Below are 22235 nucleotides of genomic sequence, written 5' to 3'. Positions count from 1 at the left end.
TCTTTTTTAGTTTTTAAATAAACCTGCCCTACAGAAAGAAATTCTAAATTCAGAAATCACAAGAATTTTACAATAGTTCTGAAACACAGGCCATGTTCTGGCCACTCAGTCTCACCAGCACGAAAATTGTATTTCCATTTTCACCACAGACTCAGCATATCTACCTTACATTTATTTATTGTCTGTGATATGAAAGTATTTAAGCAAGATGAGAACATCACCCATCTTCAAAACTCCAGGTTTGGAAAATGGGTGAATGAATTGTGAGGAATTTCTCACTGTATTTTTTGACCACTAGCAGATTATTTCTTCACAAAAAGGCTCAAAAAAAATCTTAACACTTGGAGTTCAGCTTCGACCACAAAAATTCTCCAGGATACTCAATAATTCAAACTGTTAAAATTTAGAGAATGTATATGCTAACCTTTACAGAAATACATATACAGATCATTCTCTGTAGCACTCAAGAAAAAAATCAAAACCCTTTTTTCTTTCCTGTAAGGGTGGTGATGCACTGGACTGGTTGCCCAGAGACACAGTAGATGCCCCATTCCAGACCTTTAAGGCCAGGTTAGACGAGGCTTTGAGCGACCTGGTCTAGAAGAATGTGTCTAGTAGAACTCTCCTCTCACGGCAGGAGGGCTGGAACTAGATGATGTTTAGGTCTCTTTCAATCCAAACCTTTCTGTGATTCTGTAACTGACCTCAGGAAAGGATCTTGGTCAATTTTTAGGTCATCTTTGGAAAAACAAAGTTATGAAAGAGAACTGCCAGTTAACCGAAGCTATTTGAGTTTAAAAATAAAAAAAAACTATTTGAGTTTATGTAGTAGATTCCTAGGTTGTCTTGGAATAGAAGATAAAAAGTCAGTTCCCGAAAATATCCACAGGTGAAGCTTAGACAGGTTTCATTCACAGCTGTTTCCAAAATAAAAGTGACACTCATGAAGGAGACATACTCAAATATGAACAGAAACACAAAGACAAAACTACATGAAAAGAAAATACTTGTAAAGCACAGTCTTAGCTTTAAAACTGCAACAAAACCCCCCAGTATTCATATCTACATTCTACTGAGTCTTGCCTCTCTTAGTTAGAAACACTTAATATAACGACAACCCAAAATGTTTCTTCATTTTTATGACACATACCAGTATAGAATATCATCACTATATACCTGATATTCACAAAACCAGAATCTATAACAAATACTCATTCCAATAGTACTTTTTATCTCCTTAGCTTTGAGGGGAAAAAAAAAAAAAGTCAACAAAAAAAACCCCTGAAACATGACAGCCTAATTACCGATGAATACCAAACTCATGATTCTGGTCATATGATGCCAAACATTAAGGGTACTGACTTTAGTTTGTATAAAGTGTTCAAAACCACTGTATTTCCACTCCCTAAAATGTCTTAACCAGAAAGGTTATGGCTACCCATGGTTGTGACAGCTGAAGAATTATACCCACTGGCATGAAGGTATCAGCCTACCTGAAGGAAGGCGTTGCTTCTTTCACATCCAATTAATAATGTGAATACTTTTTAATGGCATTTCACATTCACCAAGTTACTAATGTGAATACATTAATAGCATTCAAACAAACTGGCTGGATTAGCTGAAAAGTCTACATTAAACTTACTAAACTAACCTTATTTATTGACACATTAGAAAAAACTCTGCTGTAATAGTTGAAGACTCTCACACAGGTACAGTAACAAGCAGCTCCATGAGTGGTAAAGTCCTTGAGGGGTTTTTAGTCAACAGTTTAAATAGAAGGAGAGAAAAAAAAGAAAAAGAAAAGCTAAGAACAGAATCCCTTATCATGAACCTGAACTAAGTATAAAAGCAAGTACGACTCAAAAGCTTTAGCTTCACAGGCAAGCATTGATCCTTAGTCAAACCATTGTAAACAGCTGTGTCCATGGCTACCACTTTGGAGCAAGCCTAAAATACACGTAAGATACAGAACTAGTTTCTAAACTAACAGGTCAGTACCTATACCTGGAAATCCAAGAAAGAAAAGATGGAGAGTTCCCCTGGCAAAAAAAAGTCTCTGGTGTCCCTTCTGCAATCATAGTCAGATGAGAAATAGCACTGCAACTCGTTAAGACAACTGAAAGGTAAAACCCATACTCCTCTTCTGAAGAGGAGGAACTGCAGGACCTATGACTGCAGTTTCCATTGTAGACAATGTAACTTCTGGTTTTTGTGTCTTAGGTCAAGATGCTCATTTTCTGTTTGATGAAAAGACACTGCAACAGTGTCTCTTTACAGTTTTTAAAGACTTTTGCTCCTTTTTAATGTGGACTTGTGTTATACAATGAAGCAGAGCTTTTACACATCATCAGAATGACCAGAAATCTTGTTAATCACACGAATTTTCTTTAACTTTTCAGAGAAATGCATAAGCAGTCCCTAACTATGTGTATAGATTCCTAAGTTCAGGGTCACACCTGTGTTGAGAATCTTTCAGATAACTTCATTCAAGTTCAATATAATTCAGGATTATCCAATTGGAATCTGAAAAAGCACCACTATCCCCAGATGAAGCACCTTCTCAATAACAGCAGCTACCACAGCTTTTTAAGGTCTGAATTAAAATTTCTTTAGAGACATGCTAAAGCCCTTGAGATCAAGGGAAAAAATCCTATAGAGCTCTCCAAAATACAGCACAGGCACAGGACCACTGCTTGTGAAATCTTGTGGGGACCCCTGGTGGCTTCTGGTTCTTACTCACCCTACTAACAATTTTCCAGCTTCAAAGGAGTGAAGAAAATAACAGCTAGAGAGGAACATATCCACTGTACTCTGGTTAGAAGTGACAAGTCTTTGGCCACCGGAAGCAAAAATAGGCTGGGCACTCCTCTTGCTATGTGCAACTGTAGGTTCCCAGAAGACAGGGGCTAATGTGTATGCCTCAAACACTGACAGCTGGATGGCTGTGGAGCCAACCAAGGACTGCTGGTACTAACAGACAAGGATTGTTGGTGCTAACATGACGTGAGAAAGAATAAGATGTGGCTGGAGAAGGGGCCATGCAGAGGTAGGACAGCACTCTTCTGGGACAAACATCCTTGGTCTAGTTCCTGGAGACATGTACAACACAGTACAGTGCAAGCAGAGGAATGAGGCCGAGGCATGGGCATGGACTGTAGAGAGGGAGCAAACTACCCAAGACACCTCCAGCCCATTTCCAGAAAGGTCTGAAAGAACAGACTGCACAGGATGGGTAAATTGCACAGAAAGCAAGATACCTGTCTTCAAGGTGAGGAAACCTATCTATAAAAAACTACTCTCAGCAAGCCCAGGCAGTGCCCCCAGGATCCTGGACATCCCATCAGCTGGACTGATGCTGGAGTAAGGACTAGTGATCTCTTTTTCTCTCCTTCTTTGATTAATCCCTTCCTTTCGCTTTTTCCTTTCACCCTACCCCTTTATCCAAAACCCACTGCCATGCACTTATATAGTAGGTCAGGCACTTAAACAGCAACTTCCACTGCAAGTGTGTAATGCACTAACAAAATTTTCTGATTGTTTGCAGACCCTCGGGCTCTTGTTGTTCCTTTAGATTATGAGCATTTATGAATCTTGGGTGCTTTCTTCCCCCTTAAGGGAGGGACATCACAGTAAGAGTGATAAATTGAGATGCACCATGTACAGCTATTTAAACTACAAGGCCAGGAGTCCTGACAACAGACTTACTCTGTTTCTTGGTCTGGATCCTCTCAAGCAACAGTGTTAAGGCAGAGAGGTGAGGAAGGGCTGAAGTGATCTGATCAACACCTGGATCTGGCTCATGGCTGACATCCTTTGCTGGACTATACAGAAGCCACATCATTTTTCTAAAAACAGCCCTTCCAACCATTACTGATGGCCATTCTGGTCATTTTCAAAGGATGAAATCAATATACAAATCTGTTCAGAGAGACCTGTGAACCTCTGATGTTAATAAACAAGACTGTTAATAGCCTGTTCCTGCTTTTTAGTAAAAAGAGATATTCTAACTAAAGGAGATTAAAAAAAAAATTAAAAGGCAGTGAAGCCCTAGATATACAAACAGCACCAAAAGTGAAGTATTTACAAAATCAACCTTGTTAGCAGTTCAGAATGCATAGCAAGTTCCCCTCACTTGAATATTCTTCTCTCTAGCTGTAAAACCTAGTTGAAAGGCTGGCAAGGGCATCTCCCAAAATTATGTCTATTTTGTCAGGGTCTACAAATGGCAGACAAGTTTCTGGCAGGAGTGTCTGGAAGGAAACTTACTGTTCAATAGTGGTATCAAATTGAAAACAAGACTTAAGGTGGGTATTTTATGGGGAAAAATGCACTGGGTTCATGTGAGATTTTTAATATTACAAAAAAAAAAATCACCAATAGTTTATTAAAAGGCTTCTAGCTAACAGACTACAAAGCAGGTCAGTTATCTTAAATGTGTTATATAATCACAGAGATGAGATCAGTTCACGGAGTTAACAGATCAAATTTATTAAAAACAATCCATCCTCTACCTATCAAAAGAAACAAAAGATTCTTTAAATTCTGTTGGAAATAAACACTGAAATTTTTCTAACTGTGGTAATGATAAATAAATAAATACTTAATGCACAGATTGTTAGGTCTCCTCAGGTGTCTTAGAAGCTTTACTGCCTAAATTAAAAGAAAATTCACATTTCAGCACAAAACAGAAGAAAACTGCTAAGTCTGTAAGACTGAAAATAATTTAAAGTTGTCTGCAAGACAAGCAGCAAAAAGTAAAATAACAATGAAAGAAATAAACAATTTTATTTCCTAGATATGCTCTTGATATAAATACATAAAAATATACTCTGGTTTGCTTTTCAAAATCAGAAAATGAATGTGTATGGAAGCATATGGAGACCTGAACTTTTTTCCCACCACATACATGAGACAAATTAAAAGCGGAAAACTCAGGGGAAAAGCTGCAGTAGATCAAAAACTGCAGATAACACATCAAATCCAACAAATCTGGCAGAGAACACTAATTAGAAGATAAGAGTGGAAGGAACTCAAACACAAACTTATCTTTCAGGAAAAAGAGTACTTGAATTTAAACTGGCAGGATTTCAAAATATTAAATCATCCCAGTAGCTCTATCTGGAATTTAAACAAAGTACTGAAATGAAATGCTACTTTTACTATTTCAATTACGAAATGTTTCTTCATTATACTTTATTGCAGTATGTACATGCCAAATGTGCCAGTACTTCATCTCTTCTGAACTTTTTAGAGAAATTTATCACAATATACCAAAAAGAAAAAAAATAACAGTAAACGTTCTTTTTATCAGAGTCTGTGCTTCAGGACTGAACTTAATCCACTGTTTCATTTACTACTCCTCCTTACCCTCACAAAATAAGCACAGTCTACTCCTGTAGCTACAAAGCCTAAGGAAAATCCTTAATGAACAAAACAGTTGAATGTCTAGAAAGTTCAAGGGAAAAACACCTGACTAGACCCTCTGCAAGTTATTTTTAATAACTGCTGGTACCCTCTATGAAATTATAAATTCTCTTCTTTACATTCATTTCCAGAAATATACACTCAAGACTACTTACTACATAATACAAACTATTAAGGATACCCCAGATGTAAACAGATTTGCAATCATTTTAACAGCCTTGTCTAGAATCCTTTCTATTATGCATGAAGCCTAGGAATCACTTCATCAACTCTCTTCTCCAATAATAAAAAAATATCAGTTCATTAAGTATAATTACTATCTCAACAATTTACATTTTTCAGTTTCTATGTTTCTAAAGAACACATCCCAGCAGAAAAAATTTTTATCTGTTTACAACCCTATCATAATCAATTTAAATGAACAGTTTTTGTCTAGATTTTATTCTTTCAGATGATTTTATAAAGGCTTTCAAAATTCAAAAACAAGTTTAAGTTAACCAACTCTAAAAATTTGTAATTGTCAACTTTCTAGTATTCTGAGCATCTTCAGTTTCTGAAGTATGGCTCATAAACAAGCACGAAGTACTGTATTGCAGAGCCTCCTCATTCACGAGCACAGATAAAAAGTTGGCCTTTCACCTGAACAGCTTTTGCAAGTCAGCCAGCACAGAACCTGCACTTTTAGGTTATGACATAAGGGAACAACTGAAACAAGGAGCACAGAATTGGGAAGTTGCTTACAGGCATTAAGTTGAAATCTTATTTTTGGGAAAATATGCAGGGAGAGTACAAAAGCAGTTCCATGCACATGATCACTGCCACTGCTGACAACCTTTGGAGTTTATTGGGTTACTGCTGCTGTCAAGGTGCCAAAGCAGAAATTTAGGAACATGCAGACTAGTCTGAGAATTAGGAAATTAACTCAAACTGACACTACCACTTCTGACACAAATCTCTTCATCAGCAGAGCTTCTATTCTACTTTTTTAATTTATGACCAAGTCAAAAATATCCCTACTGCCAAATTATTATAAGATTTTACCCTGAAAAGCTGATCTGCACAGTTACACCTAACCATATGCATATGAAGTCAGCTAAATAAGCAGAAAAAAACCCAATGTGAATGTTCCTAGAATGCCTTTTGGCAATGGTTGTGAACTTGGAACAGTTGTTCCAGCTTAAGTGCTTACACTCAAGGAATGCAACTCTGCTGTCCAAGGTAAGACACACACAAACAGACCCCAAGCCAAAGGGTGGTGGAGAAAAAAAGCTAAATTGTATATTCAGTAAACAGGAGAACGTGTATCACACAGCCAGACCCACGTACTCATAGAGTAACCAGAGCAGTGGATTTTCACTTGCAGGTTACCCAAACATCAATGTGCTACCAAACATTTGGTGTGAAGGAGAGTACAAGCGGAAGTATAAACATGGTCATGAGAAAAATGCTGACAAATTCATAAAATAAAGTGGTTCAGAGCAATGCAGTCACAAAAAGCAAAGGCCAACAGTTTCCAGTGTCTTTCCTGGTCAAGAATTTGGATAGGTTTTTCTTATTTCAAGGAGAGAAGAAGGAAAGGGCGAATTTTACCTGGGATTACTTTAACTCACAAGTATGCACCAGAGAGAGAACAGTGGAATAGTAAACCACTCAAAGAGGGCAATGTAAAAATTTGGGTAAAAAAAATTTTGGAATACAACAAGTAAAATATGTTTCTAGAAACATTACAATATACATTGTGTATGACATCTACTACTGTCAGGCAAAAAATTTTTAGGACTGACACATCACATACCAACACTAAGCAGAAGCAAACAAGAAGCAAGCTTCATTTTTCTGAACACCATGTAAATTCTGTTTTCACATGTGTTGCAGACAGATGCAGAGTCACTGTGTTTCAAGCTGAGAGTTTCAAGCTACCTGCAGTTTTTCCAGAGCAGGACTCCTTCCCACTCTGACAACTTTGCAGCAAGTTTACATCTGCTTGCCATCCAAAGAGACAAGACATCAAATTTACAAGTTAGTCAGTGAAGGCGTTATCTTAGGAAAACCAATAGTGACAGGTAGTGAGTTTTATTATGCTTCACAAAGGTATGTTTCCTATACTGCACAAATATTTTTTTTAGATTTTACATTACAGCATATTGCCATTTCCTTAAATAGAGAAACAGTTTTGATGACTATCTGCTTTCAAATCTGTCATACCAACACATCATTCAAATAGCTGTATCTGCAAAGAAGTATCTCTGTTGCTAAGGGATACAGAACATAAACCCCTCCACAGGTCCACCAAAAAGAAAAACATCTAAAAGCACCAATTCACCTGACAATTTCTTTCACAAACTGTGCACCAGAAACTTCAGAGGTCCCACAACCTCAAAAATGAGGTGCAAGCCATCACACCCACATGACTACCAACATGTTGCCAAAAATACTTAAGCATCTATTCTAATAGTTTAGCACCAGAAACATTTTAAAATCGGTTGTAAGGCCCTATTTCACCTACTTTAGTACTTTAAAGTGTGACACAGCAAATTTACTATGCTACACTGAACATAGTACACCATCAGCACACAATTTTCCACTGTCACATTCACAGCAATTTCTTTTAGGTGAGAATTGATACACACTTGTTTTACAGCCATGTCCAGGTTTTTGGATAGGGAAGAATTTTGGACAAGTAGGGAAGATAACATGAAAGAATGCAGTCAATATTCAGTTTTAACCTCGCTGACCTGTACGCCCATTTAATTATGAGGCTCCAACAACAGCTCATTGGCTCTCTCCCTTGACTATGAGCTACCCTACTAGCCAAACCCGTGAGCCAACATAAAGCGAGCAACTCATGCAGAATAATCCTCGCAGCGCTGGTTACGTGGGGAGGACGCTGGCTATTCCCAGCAGAGGAGCCCCTCGCTTTCCGTACGCGCACAAGCTGCCCAGAAGGACACCGGGATGGGGCGGCAGGGTGAAAACGTGCCGTGTTTACGCTGTGTAAACACGCTGGGCGTCCCCCCCTCACCCCGGCCTTTCGGGGGAGGCGCACGGACGAGGTGAGGGGTCGGCGAGGAGCCACCCCGTTCGTCCCTTCCCGCCCCCGGCCGGCGGAGCGGGAGCCGCCTCTCCGGTGAGGGCGCAGCAGCCGCTCGGCGGGCGGGGGCTGCCCGCTCCCCTCCTCCCGCCGCCTCGGCCCCGCTCGCTCCCGGGCCGTGTCCCTGGGCCGCGGGGGAACCCGCGCCTGCCCTGCCCTGCCCCGCCCCGCCCGTACCTGCGCGGGCAGCACCGCCCGCTGCTCCCCGGGGAGGCGCTGGCTCATCCTCCCTCCGAGATCCAGCAGGACACGGGCGCAGCCCCCCAGACCCGCGGCCGCTCCGCCGCCCAGCGCCGCCCCCTCGGCCCGGGGAGGGCGGGGATTTCCACCGCGCAGGCTCGGCGCCCGTCGGGCTGCCGGGGTCAGCATCACCGTCACTGCTGATTCTGCTTCCCGCCGTCCGCCCGGCGCGGCTCCGTCCCCGCTCCCGCCCGCCCGCCGAGGGGCGCGGCTTCCCGGCGGCCCGGGAGGGGCCCGCGCTGGGCTCCCCAGCTGCGAGGGCGGGCCGAGGGCCCGGAGGGAGGCAGGACAGCCCCGCGCTTCCGATCGGGGTGGAGGCGGTTTCCCAGGTAAAGGAGGCAGAGAGATGCTGGCTACATCGCGGCATCGCTCGGCTTCAGGCTAAACTGCGCCACCTGTAAATCCCAGGGACGGCGCGCTGCGGGACCCCCGAGAGCTTAAGGGTTTTTTACCTGCAGAGAAAACGCAAGTGTCGGGCTGAGCGCGGAACTCCTGGGTGCTGAGCCAGTGTGGGATTCACTTAACACACAGCGAATGAAGGCTACAGCAAAACGTGTCAAGTCAAGGGGTGGATTTTTTTTTTTCCCAAGGAAAATGCCCGCTGGTCTGTTTCTGTGCAAGGCTAACAAGCCCGGAGGGCGCCGTGCCCTGATGAACGGGGTGATGAAGTGCGGCGCTCGGACTGAGAAAGCGCGTTGTGAATCACGAGGCTTTTTGCCCGTAGGTGCCATTTAGGCGCGCTCTGGAGTCGGGAACGGAGGAGCCGCAGGTGCAGCCCGACCCTCCCCGGTAAGCGCTGCGCTCAGCCCCGCCCCGGGCTGTCCCTGGGAGCACACATACCGCCGGTGCCGGGCTATGCGGTGCTGTGGGTCGTTCGTGAAACACTTGTAGCTGGTTTTTGGGTTTTTCCCCTCAAAACGCTGACACCCGCGCGCGCCCCGCCCGTCACGTGACACCGGCCGCGCGTTACCAGGGTGAAGCGCCGCTAACGCGGAAAGGGCGGGCGGGCAGGGCCGCGGCTCCGCCCCTGGGCGGGCTCACCCAATGGGAGCCGAGCTACGGGGTGGGACCGCCAATAGGGGCGGAGAGGGCGGGGCCTTGCCGGGCGCGAGGCCAGGTTGGGCGGCCGTGGCCGCGGCGGGCAGGTATGGCGGGGTGTGGACGGGGCGGGCGCGGGGCAGCCTGAGGCGGGGTGGGGCCGGGGCCGTCCCTCTGCGGAGCCGGGCAGGTAGCGGGTGGTCTCCCACAGCCACCCTGGGGCGGGGGGTTCCCGGCCGCGCCTCTCGCCCCGGTGCTGGGCTTGCTCTGGCTGTGCGGGGGCGGCGGCCTGCGGGGCTCGCTTGCGGAGCGCGGCCCAGCTCGGCCCTGCTCTGTCCTGCTCTGCCCAGCCCTGCCTGCCCTGCCCCTCCCTGTACACGCGGCCCTGGCCTGGCCGTGCGCTCCGGGCGGTCGGGCTGCCTCGGGGTGTGACTTGCGCCGCTTTCCTGCCTATCTGTGGTGGATGAACTGACTTACTGCCCTGGGCTTGAAAAGACAACGCCCTGTCAGCGCTGATGTCCTTTCTCCAGACGCCTGTTTTTCTCTTGCCATATGTAAAAATAAGCTGTCTAACTCCCAGGAGATTATATACCCGCTTTGACTGAACGGTAACTTCTCGCCCAGAGGCTGGTTGTTGACCATTTTTATTTGCACGGAGCATCACGCAGTAGCAGCCCTAAGCTATGCCTAATGCAGCTGGTTTAACTGTAGAACAGCACTGGTTCTTTCATATATTAGGGTAAGAAGAAAACTTCAGTAAAGTCATGCAAAGTTCAAATTGTGTCCCACCTGCTGTGCTTTTACTGTTGACCAAAGACAATATCGAAGTTAACACCAAGTCTTTCCTATCTTTAGAAGTGTAACTTTACATTAAACTGTCTTTATGTACTGTAAGGAGAAAAAAAAAAAAAACAAAACACATCAAGACATTGTAAGCCTGTAATTTTCGCTTTTTCCTTTCCTGGTAGTTATGCTTAGTCTTAGTAGGCTTTGCATCTCCTCTTTTGCAGAACTGATTACTTCAGATCTCTCTTGTTTTGTCTTGCTATGCCAGTCAAGCTTATTCATTTTAGTCTGCTTTCATGGTATAGGTCGTGTTAAGTAGCATCTTTGTCTAATGCATGGTAATTCTGTGGAAAAAAAGTATGATCTCAAATCGGGGAGATACCCCAACTGAGACCTATGATGTGTGTGCAGTATGGATCTGAACTACTAGGATCTCCTGTTGGAAGGAAGATTGATACGGCAAAGCAGAAATGCTGTTAGTTCTAGCAAGTGAGGCTTAAATGCAGAAAATCTTAGGACCCTTTTGTCTTTTTCAGTTTATGGAAACTTCCTCAAGGTATGGAAGCTCTTTTTGCTGTGAAAAATATGATCTTTTAGTCTACTGTGAATTTGCCCTGACATTTGTCACTTTGGTCTTTGTTTTGCCCTTTCCCTTTGCTGTTCTGACACATCTGTATATTGCTACAGCCTCCACCTGCAGCTCCCTAGTGTCCTGTTTTGACCAAAGTATTTTTAACATAGAACTTTAAACACCATCGAAATTCAGCTGAATGCTCTGTTTAATCTGAAAAGGTAGTCTAAATGGTCAGATAGTACAGTAAAAGTAGTGATTTGTGCCATTTTGTAATTATTTGTTTTATGCACAACATGAAAAAAGTCTTTCAGTCAGAAAGGCTTTAAGGCCACACCTTTCTGTATTCAATAATGATTCAAAATGGGATGGGGATCTGTTGATTTCAATCAATTTTTGGCTTCATTATAGTTTTCAAGATACTGGATTTAGTGCTTTTTGAGAAACAGCACATAGGGATTCCCCCCACCCCCACTGTATTTCTTCCAAGTAAAGTTGAATGAAAGACTAACCAGGTGCTATAGCTCTATGATGTTTGTGTGCCAGCTGAATCAGAAGCTTTGGCACTGACTGCTTGATTTATTTAAAGATAAAACAGATCCTTTTTAGCCAAAATGAAAGATGAAACAAGTTTTAGTAATGCAGCCCTCGTTGGCCCAAAGTGAGCCGACTGTACCAAATTAGCATTGAGACCAAGAGTAGATGACTTACAGAAAAGCCACTGAAGAGACAAATGGATCAACATTCTCAGTTTGAAAAAAAAAAAAAAAGTGCCATGACCTGATTTAAATCTGGCTAGTGGTTTTTTTGTGGTTTTTTTTTTTCCCCAGTACTCGAGTGAGGATGCCTTAAGACAAGAACTATGGATAAATATATCAGAATACGGAAGATTGGGGAAGGATCCTTTGGGAAAGCAATACTTGTCAAATCTAAAGAAGATGGCCAACAGTATGTTATTAAAGAAATAAACATCTCAAAGGTGAGTGATTATTATTAATAAATTCCTGATCTGTTATTTTTGTATTTCTGTTCTCAAAAATATTTTTTTTTTCCTTTTAAAGATGTCAAATAAGGAGAGAGATGAATCAAGGAGAGAAGTTGCTGTATTGGCTAACATGAAACATCCAAATATTGTCCTGTATAGGGAGTCATTTGAAGGTATGATGAACTAATACAGTAGAGCCAGAAGTAATGCTAGAAAGTGACTGTGCATTACTTACTGCATTCAGTTTAAAAGTCAGGGAGTCTTTTCTCTTTAATCAGTGTTTTTCATACCTTTATAACTTACTTCAGTTATTTTCCTCTGTATTTTTTCACAATTCCCATTCATGTTCAAAAATAATTGTAATTTAGAGAAAAGGGCAACAAATAAACAAATACTCATTACTATACCTCACATGTATTGATTTTGATTGATGCTTAAATGAAAGATATTCTCTTGTTACTCCAGAGCATAAGTCTCCTTGAATACTTGTGTATACCCTAGCAACTGGAATGCTTGAGTAGGTTAAATTTGTGTAGTTTAAATTACAGTCTAAATTTGGATATTGATAACCTAGCAAGAGCAGTTTTATGTCCAAGTGTATTGCCTTAGAGTGCAGTCTTCAGTAACTGCAATCATATCATTGCTTTCAGAACTGGAAAAATAGATGGGACTGTTTACTTCATCAGACTATGAAGGAAGGAGAGATACAATTCTATATTGTCTTCACAGTGAATGTCTTGGGAAATGGGCAAAACAGAAAAAAGATTCCCAAAACCTATCATAAAAGTTAAAATATTGTCAAAAGCCCCTAAATATTATTTGAAATACTGTTTAGGGATTCTGATATCTTCTTTCCTTCCTTTCTGCTGACTTCCTTATGTCTTTTGCCTGGGGCTTTCATTTTTTTCTAGTCGTTAAATTAGATTTTTGTGACATAATCATATTACATAGCCACACTTCTGGTTTATAAATCCACAGTGCTGTCTTCTTTGCATGGAGGCCTGTTCTTTAAGACTGCTTCTTTTTCTTGCAACTTAGATCCTGTAATCCATGATTCACAAGACTTTGTGTTGCATCTTTATTGCTAGAACACACTGACCTCGAATATACTGCATATAAAGTTTATAAAAGAAAATTATTTCAGCAGTAGATGTGCAAGAAATCCAGACTCCTAGAATCATCTTTTGAAATTATACTTATTAATGATACTGATAATAAAATAACCAGAGAAACAACTTTAAGGGTTTGATGTTTTGAAAGACAGATTTTAGAGGCATTCGGTGGGAGTGAAATTTAAGTGACATAGATGATTCTATTGATTTTAATTCAGAGTTTTTTAAGTACTGTGACTAACATTTTCATAAAATAGGAGTTTTTTTCTTTTGAGCAGCATGTGACTGATTTTCTGCAGTTATTCATCTCTTCTCAAAATCATGCCTAGTATGTGAGTAGAGTAGTTCTTCTGGTTTTGGCTACTTGAAATTTGCTTCTGCCTAATTTTTTTTTTTTTTGTCAGTAACTGGGAAAGTTGTAACTTTGAATGAAATGTATTATATTTGTTCGTACCCCCTGCTGGAAACTTGCATGGGATTTTTTGAAATCTCCCCAGATTTCATTCAAAAATGAGAAAGTAATTGTTTCCATCTCTCATTGTCTGCTGAAAGTTCTCTTACTGTTCTTCAGACTCTGAAATTAACTGCATGTCTAGTATGACAGCTGATGGTTAAAGTTCTGGCAAGTCTAGGTAAAATTCCAAGAAAGAACAAGGCAAATAGGAGCAACTACCTAAATTAGATCTTAAGATCCCTATTTTTAGGATAAGGCATCTATAGGATGTTTGAAAGCAGTTTGAAGATTGGTTTTCTATTGTGTTCATAAATGACACCTTTAATTTCATAGTGGTTTTGTACCCCATGTTGGGGCACTGGTTCAGTAGATGCAGTTTTTTTCTCTCCCTATCAAAATAATCCACTGTTACCAAAATAGGAAAATTAGGTTGTGAAATTCAAAATAATAAAAATAATTTTGCTTGACGTTTGAAAAAATGGACTAAATTATATCTGAAGCTGCATGTGAAAAAGTAAATTTTTTGTTGCTTTTTCTGTAGCTGTAGTGAAGATATTTAGAAAGTTACATAAAGAAGGCCTTATTTTTGTCTTTTTTAAATATTTTGTCTTTTACTTTACAGAAAATGGCTGTCTGTACATAGTGATGGATTACTGTGAAGGAGGAGACCTATTTAAAAAGATAAATGCCCAGAAAGGAATCCTATTCTCTGAAGATCAGGTAACAACAAACTGCTGCTACAGTGTTTTGTTGCAGGATACTTTTTCATGAATTTTAAATTATTTTGGTTCAGGTTGTAGGTGTGGTTGCTTAATATAAAAGCAGATTCCTCAAATGGTATTCTTTTTGCCACCAGTCAGTGTAGGATCTCAAAAAAACCAAACCAAAACACAATCAAAACAAAAAGCCAAATGCATAAAAAAACCCAGAAAGAAAATGTAGCTGGAAGTCCTGCATATGTTATTTGAGATTTTGTCTGTTTGTGTAATAAAAAAGGTGGATCTCTTATGAAATAAACCATATCTGAGACATTAAACATACTAAAAGACAACATGAATATTCTTAAACCTCTGAAATAATGTTTTTAAAGATGCAAAGGCATAGGATTTTTGTATTGTAATACTGATTTTCATGTGTCAGAAGTATAGAATAATATGCTTTGTAAATACAATGATATGAAATATGGAAATATGAAGTTGGCATAATTCAAATATTTATTTTGCCATTAATAAAAATTTAATGTTTATATATACTGGTATACTTCCTATACATTTTCTTTTTCCACAAAACTGGTTATAAAGTAATTTGTAGTGAAAGAAGTGGGAGAGTTTGGTATAAATGAGATGATTATATGTACAGATTTAATTAAATTAAATAAAAATAAGTTATGTAGGATTCAGGGTAGATTTTTTGTTAGGACCGACATACGTTCCTTTGTTTATAAATTGTTTCTATGCATTTGTGTCTGTGTCCAGTAGGATCTCGATTTACCTGGGATTGGAAAGGCATGGCAGTATATTAGATCTATTTATGGCATTCAGGAAAGGGTATTCATTAAACATTTGGGATATAATTTGTAAAACTTTTTCTCATTTGACCTCACTTTTACAAGAAGTACTTTAAGTGGAAAAGTGAAAAGTATGCCTTTCATTATGCTTTAATTTTGTCATGTATATACTTCTAAGTAGTGAATGTGAAAGTATTATTCACATGGGAAAGTTCTTGGCATTAGTCACTTCTTAAATTGTGATATTTGCAATTTACTGAAAAGGTGTTGTTGGCTTCTTTATAATCTTCTAGTTAGACGTTTGTTGCTTTTCTCATCAAAATCTACTTTGTAATATTTTTCTTTTTAAGGGCAGATACACAAAATTACTGTATGTAAAATAAGTGCTTCTGTGAACATCAGTAGGGCTTTCTAGGACTCTTAGTTGATTAACTGAGTGCAAGAAGACTTGCACTGGTTACAGCAAAAGTACAAGCTTTTAATTTGCAAGTTCCTCATCTTAGGCATTTTAGCCAATCAAATCCATATTGCATACTTCTGCTAGGTTTATAATATCTAATGAAAGTAGTAGTCTCAAGCTTAATATAGAATTTAGGTAATAAGCATCTTTCATTAAAAGGTTTGCATTACAGTCACAGTACTGTTAAGTTTTGAATTATTCTGTGGTATAAATGAAGAGGGTAATAGGGGAGAAGTGTAAAATTCATAGTGGTAAATAAAAATCTGACTTGATAACATCTTGTAAAAGGAGAAGTTTTCAGATAAATGACGAAGTTGATGTTGCATTTTCTTCTATTAATAGATTCTGGATTGGTTTGTACAGATCTGTTTAGCACTAAAACACATACATGATAGAAAAATCTTGCATCGGGACATAAAGTCACAGGTACGTAGGTGACTGTTTTTCAACTGAATTTTCTTTCAAAGTGCATTCATATCTTGCTAGTTTGTTTATGGAAACACTTCTTTAGTCTGCAGGAGATTTATGTATTTGTACAAACAGATGAGGCTATTTGATGAAACTAGCAGTGTTAGTCATATATTTATGTGTGGGGACAGAAAAGGGTATGTTTGACAATGTGTAATAGTGTAATAGTCATTTTAATGAAGTAGGACTTGAATAAGTCTGGTGTTCCATAGTAGTCAATAACAATTACTTCAAGGGGATTGAATGGCAGAAAGCTTCATTTCTAAACATGTAGAGAGCAAAAAGTGTGCAATTGTATGAATATTTTAATAACAGACTTCTTAACATTCCTATATCAAGAATATATTTTTAACCAAAGATGGAACAGTACAACTGGGAGATTTTGGAATCGCCAGAGTTCTTAACAGGTAACTCCTTTTTGATGTTTTTTTTTCCTCTGACTTAATTTAAATTGCTTTGATCAAGGAAAACACAATCTGTGCACTTCACGTGAGTTAACCAGTTAACATCCATCCTTATTTTTTTCTTAGCACTGCAGAGTTGGCCCGCACTTGCATAGGAACACCGTACTATTTGTCACCTGAAATATGTCAAAACAAGCCTTACAACAATAAAAGGTACATTATAATAAGGATTTTGTTAAACATTTTTGGGAAGAGGAAGAAATTTACTTATTTTAGGAATCTAAAGCTGTTCTAATCAAATGATGGTGAACATCTATTAGTTTGTCTCCTAACCAAGTAGGTACTGAGCCTCACTGTAGAAGTGGGACCTTAATAGGTCTGCAGTAGAGAGAAATGTCATGGAGAGATGACTTAGCTTAGTGCTTCAGGTTCTGGATCTAGCTGTGTTCTTAATTGTGGCTCTACTTTGGCCTGTCTGCACAGTGGTCGTACTGCCTTCGTTTATGGACTTCCAAAGGGAAGCTGTATTAAGGATGAAACACAGTAATTTGATTCTCTAAGCACATGATGTGCATAGATGGGTGGCTCAGCTTGCTCCCGATAATGAAGTCCACAGATACCTCACTTACACCTTTGCTGCTGTGGCAGCGGCCTGAAGCTGGTAACAGTGTCCCCAGTGTAATTAAATGTATGCTAGTAAGTTACCCTTCCACTGCACTAAGCTGTTGCATCATTGCTGTGAGTTCCTTAAACTGATTTCAATTGATTTCCTAAAAGATGAAAATTGTTACAATTCCTTGCTCTAATTTCTTTTACAGCAGATTTATTATACAATGGAGTTGGTACCAAATTATGTAATGAGTGGGGGTAAGGTTAGTTGCTGCTAAACAGAGTAAATTGACTTTGAGAATTGTATTTGCTGAATTAGGTGATGAGTTTTGTTTGCATTTTGTTTGTTGTATTTAAAGACCTCAGGCAAATGTATATATTTAAAGAAAAGAAGCTTTTGTCCATATGTTGTCTAATTTCTGTGGCTGAGGTGGTTCAGATGAAAAGTTGTAAACTGGAAGCCAAAGTAGCATCATCTGGTTTTCAGGTTGGCCTTATTTTGATTGATGCATTGTTTCTTTGGGTTTTTTTTCCTTGGGGTTTTGCAGAGTCAAAGAAGTCCATACAAGGGAGCTTGTACACACTCAAAATCCACCCTTTCCTCTTCAAGGATAGACTTCACAGATAAAAGTTACTTGGGAACGTTAACCTAGAATTAATTTTTAAATATGTTCTCTTTGATTTAGTGATATCTGGGCCCTTGGTTGTGTTCTCTATGAAATGTGCACACTTAAACATGCGGTGAGTGGAAACTTTGTGTCTCTATAAAATAGTGATTTCAATCAGATTTTTTTTCTGATGTTACACAGATACATTTTACTTGATGAAAGGGTTTGATGGTAGCTGTTTGAAAATTACCTTCAGCATTTTCATCTCTGCTTCCTGTGCCAACTGTCACTTTTCATTGGTGTTTTGTTTTATGCCAATCTCTCAGATATCTTGGGACTTTTGTTTTTAATGGATTGTGTTAGCTGAAAAAATTGTTAGGTGTCGTCACAAAGGATACTAGGAAGAGTGTTTGGGTTTTTGTTCCTCTTTTTTTTTTTCTTTTTTTTTCAAGAAGGCTTAAATTCATTGAAAGCTTCATTGAAAGTCTGAATTTGGATTCAGCTTTTTTGCAGATGGGTTAATGTATTTCTGTTTAGAACAGGAAGAGTGCTTAGAAAAAACTCCCAGGGTCAAGAGTTGCCTTTTTCCTTTTTTTCCCCTTCTCTCTGTGTGTGTAGTTTGAAGAGTATGTCTTCATCATCCATTTTTCAGTTAGGAAGAGAAGAAAATCCTTTTTTTTTTCTGTCCTGTTCTGGATTTTTTTAATTTTTTTTGTGGATTTTGTTTTGTTCAGGGCTTCTTAGTAGCTAGTTTTATTAAAAGGAAAGATAATAACAACATGAAAATAAAAAGAAAGATATTCAAGGGATAAGGATTTAATTTTACTTCAAGTTTTGTAATTTCTTCTTGCGTGGTGTTTTATGTGGCAACAGTGCTGATAATGTTGAATTTCTGAGAGTTGATGGCAATAATTTGTTTTCTGTAAACTGGGTGATGTGTGTTGTTTTCTTTTTATTGTACAAAGGAATTGAAATGGTGCCTTCTGTATCCTGAGCTTAAACTGAAGTCTGAGCATTCCCTTGGATTTCACCCTGAATGAGTGTGAATACTTTACATTCTTTCATTTGAAATGGGGGTTTGCTACAAAGGGTAGAAGGCATGTGGTGGTTCCAAGGCTTTGGAAGAGACTATCAAGCAGCTAATTCTTTTTTCCTTAGTTATATATCATTGTCAGTCTAGATCTGGAGGGAAATAATTACTTGTTAGCACCATTTATGTCTCCATAGTATGAGATACCTGTATGGTGATGTATTTTTAATTGGAATTTTAATTGGAACACTTGGCAACAGATTATTTTGAACTGCTGGTGTTGACCTTGAAAATTTGTATGTTGAGGCAAAGGAAGGTTCGTTGTTAGTTTGTTTTCCTCATTATCTGAATGTGCAGCCTTACATGTGGACAGACAAGAAGAAATATGTAGTAACTGTTTTCTTCCTTTTGTGATACAGTTTGAAGCTGGTAACATGAAGAACTTGGTCCTGAAGATAATCTCTGGACCTTTTCCTCCTGTTTCTATGCATTACTCCTATGACCTACGTAATCTGCTGTCACAGTTATTTAAAAGGAATCCTAGGAATAGGCCATCAATAAACTCCATATTGGAGAAAAACTTTATAGCCAAACGGGTGGAAAAATTTCTCACACCAGAGGTATGGAGTTAGTTTTAATTCTAACTTTGCCAAAAACATCATAGGACTTTCTTTTTACTTTATTCTAAAGTTGATATGTAACATGGAAAACTGGAGTAATGGTATTCCCTAGAGCTCTTATAGATAGTGTCAGTCAGTTGAGGAAAAAACAGTTTTACCATGAACTGTTAAGAAAAGTATCAAATTATTGTTTGGTAGTTTCCATAAGTAAATCTAAATTGACATTTTCTGAAATGTATTGTTTTGTGTGTTTTTCTATATCATGAGGAATCATGACTGAGATGGTTTGTTTAGATGTGCATCTTTTCATAAAATGCTGCTGTCAGTGATTTCAGCATTGTTGCTGTGTAGAACTTCTTCAGTCCATTTTTTGTGAATGATAGTACTGATGCGAGGTAAATATAGACAAAGAAAGGACATGGAGGAAGTGCAATGTAAAAAATTCGAATGCATTCTAACTCACAACTGAAGAAATGTAATGAAGAGGCCATATAGAATTGGAATTTCTATTGTATCGGAATGACTTACTTCAGACTAAAGTCCCAAAGCAAATTAAAATTCAGAAATCTTTACAGATAAGTTTGTTCTAACATTTGCAACAGTAATAGTTTGATCTGATTTTTCTTCGAGTAGCTAGAATGGATATAAGATGGAGTTAGTCAGTCAAAGTATAATTAGTAATAGACTGTCTCTATCACACATGGTGATACTAATCTGTGCCAGATTGAGTATGAATACTTAGGCACAATTTTTCCAACTCTGCCATGGATGTGTTTGATTTAGAGGTGCTATCTAATCTTAAAAACAACAAAAAGCAGCCCCACACAGAAAGCACCTTCTCCTAAATGTATAAATCACTGGTACATTCCTATTCAGCTGGTGGTGGTCATTCTGTGACACAGCTGTAAGGCTTATTTTCTTTCAGTATCATCCATGGCTAATGCTGTTGTCCTCTGTTTTCCTTAGTCTAAGCTTGAAAACTATTTCATAGTTGACATCTTCAAGATGTTGCAACAGTTGCTGAAATCCTATTCTTAAATGTCAGGAAATAAGTCTTCTAGTTTCACGCAAATTCTTTCTTAATTTTCATAGTTACTAAGTTGAATTAAAGAATGGATCTAAATTAGCACCAATTTTTAAAAACAAGGGGGGACTCTTTGAAAGATGCGCAAAAGTCAGGTTTCTTTTCTGTCAGTGAATGTGTTATCATGGAAACATCATACTTGAGTTGTTACAGATAAAAGCTCAGCTACTCAGATAAAAGCTTCAAGATCACTGAAATACCATTACTAGAAAACTGTTCACATGTGTGACTTCTGGCTTACACAATCTTTGATGCCAGACTGTACAGATTAAAAACTTGCTCTGCCATGAAGTGCAGAGTCCTAAGTGCTGCACTTTAGTCCTTGGTTTGGTTTTTTTTTTCAGATTTAGCTCCTTAGCATCCACTGTAACTGACCAGAAAACTTTTAAACAAATCAAAGGAATCTGGGTAGTTCACCGTTCTGTAAAGACTTTTCCTGAACTGACACTTTTCATTTATCCTTGCTGCTCTTCCTTGAATCTTTTTCATTTCTGCTATGTACATTTTGAGGTGTTTGCTTCAGAGCTACCTACAGTATTTAAGGTGATGGCCTATTTGTATTTGCATATTCTTCATCTGGTCTCAAATTTTTTCATCCCAGCAAGACTGCTTTCCATATTTTATTGTGCTAATTTGATATGCCTGACAGCACACCATATATGCTTTTTCTAGGTACCCACATACGTGGTCATCTTCCTATCTTCAAAAAGATAGCAACACTTTAAAACTGCAAACACTTTTAAAGGACTGTTTATTTTAAAACAAGCTGAATGAGAAATTGAGGTGAACTTTTGCAACTACTAGGAAACCTACAATGAATTATGCGTAAAACTATGTTGATGTTTCTTCTAGATTCTTAGCTAGCTTGTAAATGAGATAACATGTGCCACCCAGCAGTCAGACAAAATTGCTTTTTAAAAGTATTTGAGTAACTATGGCAAAAGTGTTTGAAAATACTTCAGCTTCATATTAGTGTTAGTGATACTAGATTGAATACATGAAGTTGAGTATTCATTTAAATTTAATTTACAGTAAATGCTGTTAGTTAGAGACTTACTGGTAATGGCACACTTGTCTGAAAATGAGTTCTCTCTAGCTTCAGGCACAAATACTGTTGACTAATTCTTCAACTTTTTTAGCTTATTGCAGAAGAATTCAATCACAAAATTTTCCTCAAGTTTGGACCACATTCTTCACCAGGTGAGTTAGTGTCTACAATGCCTCTGCTTTCAGCTCTGTTGACATAATGTATATAGCTTTGTTCTTTTGCTGGTTGGGTTTTTTGGTGTTTTCCTATACCTGACTGTAGAATTTTCAGGAAAAAAGAGAGAGGAAGCAATTTCCTCCCCTCCCCTGGGGAGCTGGATGTATGTTGGGTACAAATCATGGAAATACAAACTATGGGCCTGTAATATATTAAGCATTCTTTTTCCTCTTGCAGTATGCTATGCTTCCAAATTTAAGGAGACAGTGTAGACTGCAAATACTAGAGCTAATTAATATGCTGTGATTGTATTACTTATTTTTACCCCTTACTAATGACAAATAGCTAATAGGAAATACAATTTCTTTTTTAAAATGTGGGAGGTTTCATTAGAGATTACAAGATAAAGCCCAGGCTTCAGTCTAATTCAGTAAAATTTCTGCTAGTGGTAACAAAGTAAATTAATTTCGTCAAGATGGTATTAGTTCATTTTAGTGTATTAGTTTGCCTTTTTTTTCCCTAGATTTCTTTCCCCATTAT

At 38.9% G+C, this 22235-nt stretch overlaps 2 protein-coding genes across 17 annotated transcripts in view; one reads left to right on the top strand and one right to left on the bottom strand.

The window, feature by feature from the left end:
- The window catches only part of CLCN3 (Cl-/H+ antiporter 3), a 65239-nt gene extending 56390 nt beyond the window's left edge, over positions 1-8849 (bottom strand). For both annotated transcript variants that reach the window (XM_085058670.1, XM_085058672.1), the window contains exon 1: positions 8693-8849. The gene's annotated coding sequence lies outside the window, so the exon portion shown is untranslated. The remainder of the gene's footprint in view (positions 1-8692) is intronic.
- A 61-nt stretch (positions 8850-8910) lies between these two features.
- Positions 8911-22235, top strand: part of NEK1 (NIMA related kinase 1) — a 45203-nt gene continuing 31878 nt past the window's right edge. For 8 of the 15 annotated variants that reach the window (XM_085058668.1, XM_085058666.1, XM_085058663.1 and 5 more), the window contains exons 1-11: positions 8912-9084; positions 9480-9544; positions 11981-12129; positions 12212-12308; positions 14324-14421; positions 16011-16094; positions 16476-16543; positions 16667-16753; positions 17836-17890; positions 19207-19407; positions 21631-21691. In XM_085058668.1, coding sequence (XP_084914794.1) covers positions 12013-12129; positions 12212-12308; positions 14324-14421; positions 16011-16094; positions 16476-16543; positions 16667-16753; positions 17836-17890; positions 19207-19407; positions 21631-21691 — 868 coding nt within the window. In that variant the 5' untranslated portion in view covers positions 8912-9084; positions 9480-9544; positions 11981-12012. Of the gene's footprint in view, positions 9085-9345; positions 9545-9839; positions 9901-10147; positions 10348-11980; positions 12130-12211; positions 12309-13525; positions 13580-14323; positions 14422-16010; positions 16095-16475; positions 16544-16666; positions 16754-17835; positions 17891-19206; positions 19408-21630; positions 21692-22235 lie in introns of those variants that run through there. The other 7 variants (XM_085058660.1, XM_085058656.1, XM_085058667.1 and 4 more) reach the window with 7 other exon arrangements.

Source organism: Lichenostomus cassidix, chromosome 4, assembly GCF_008360975.1.
Source record: "Lichenostomus cassidix isolate B80296 chromosome 4, HeHo_3.0, whole genome shotgun sequence".
Taxonomy (NCBI): Eukaryota; Metazoa; Chordata; class Aves; order Passeriformes; family Meliphagidae; genus Lichenostomus; species Lichenostomus cassidix.
This window is presented reverse-complemented; position numbering and strand designations above follow the sequence as displayed.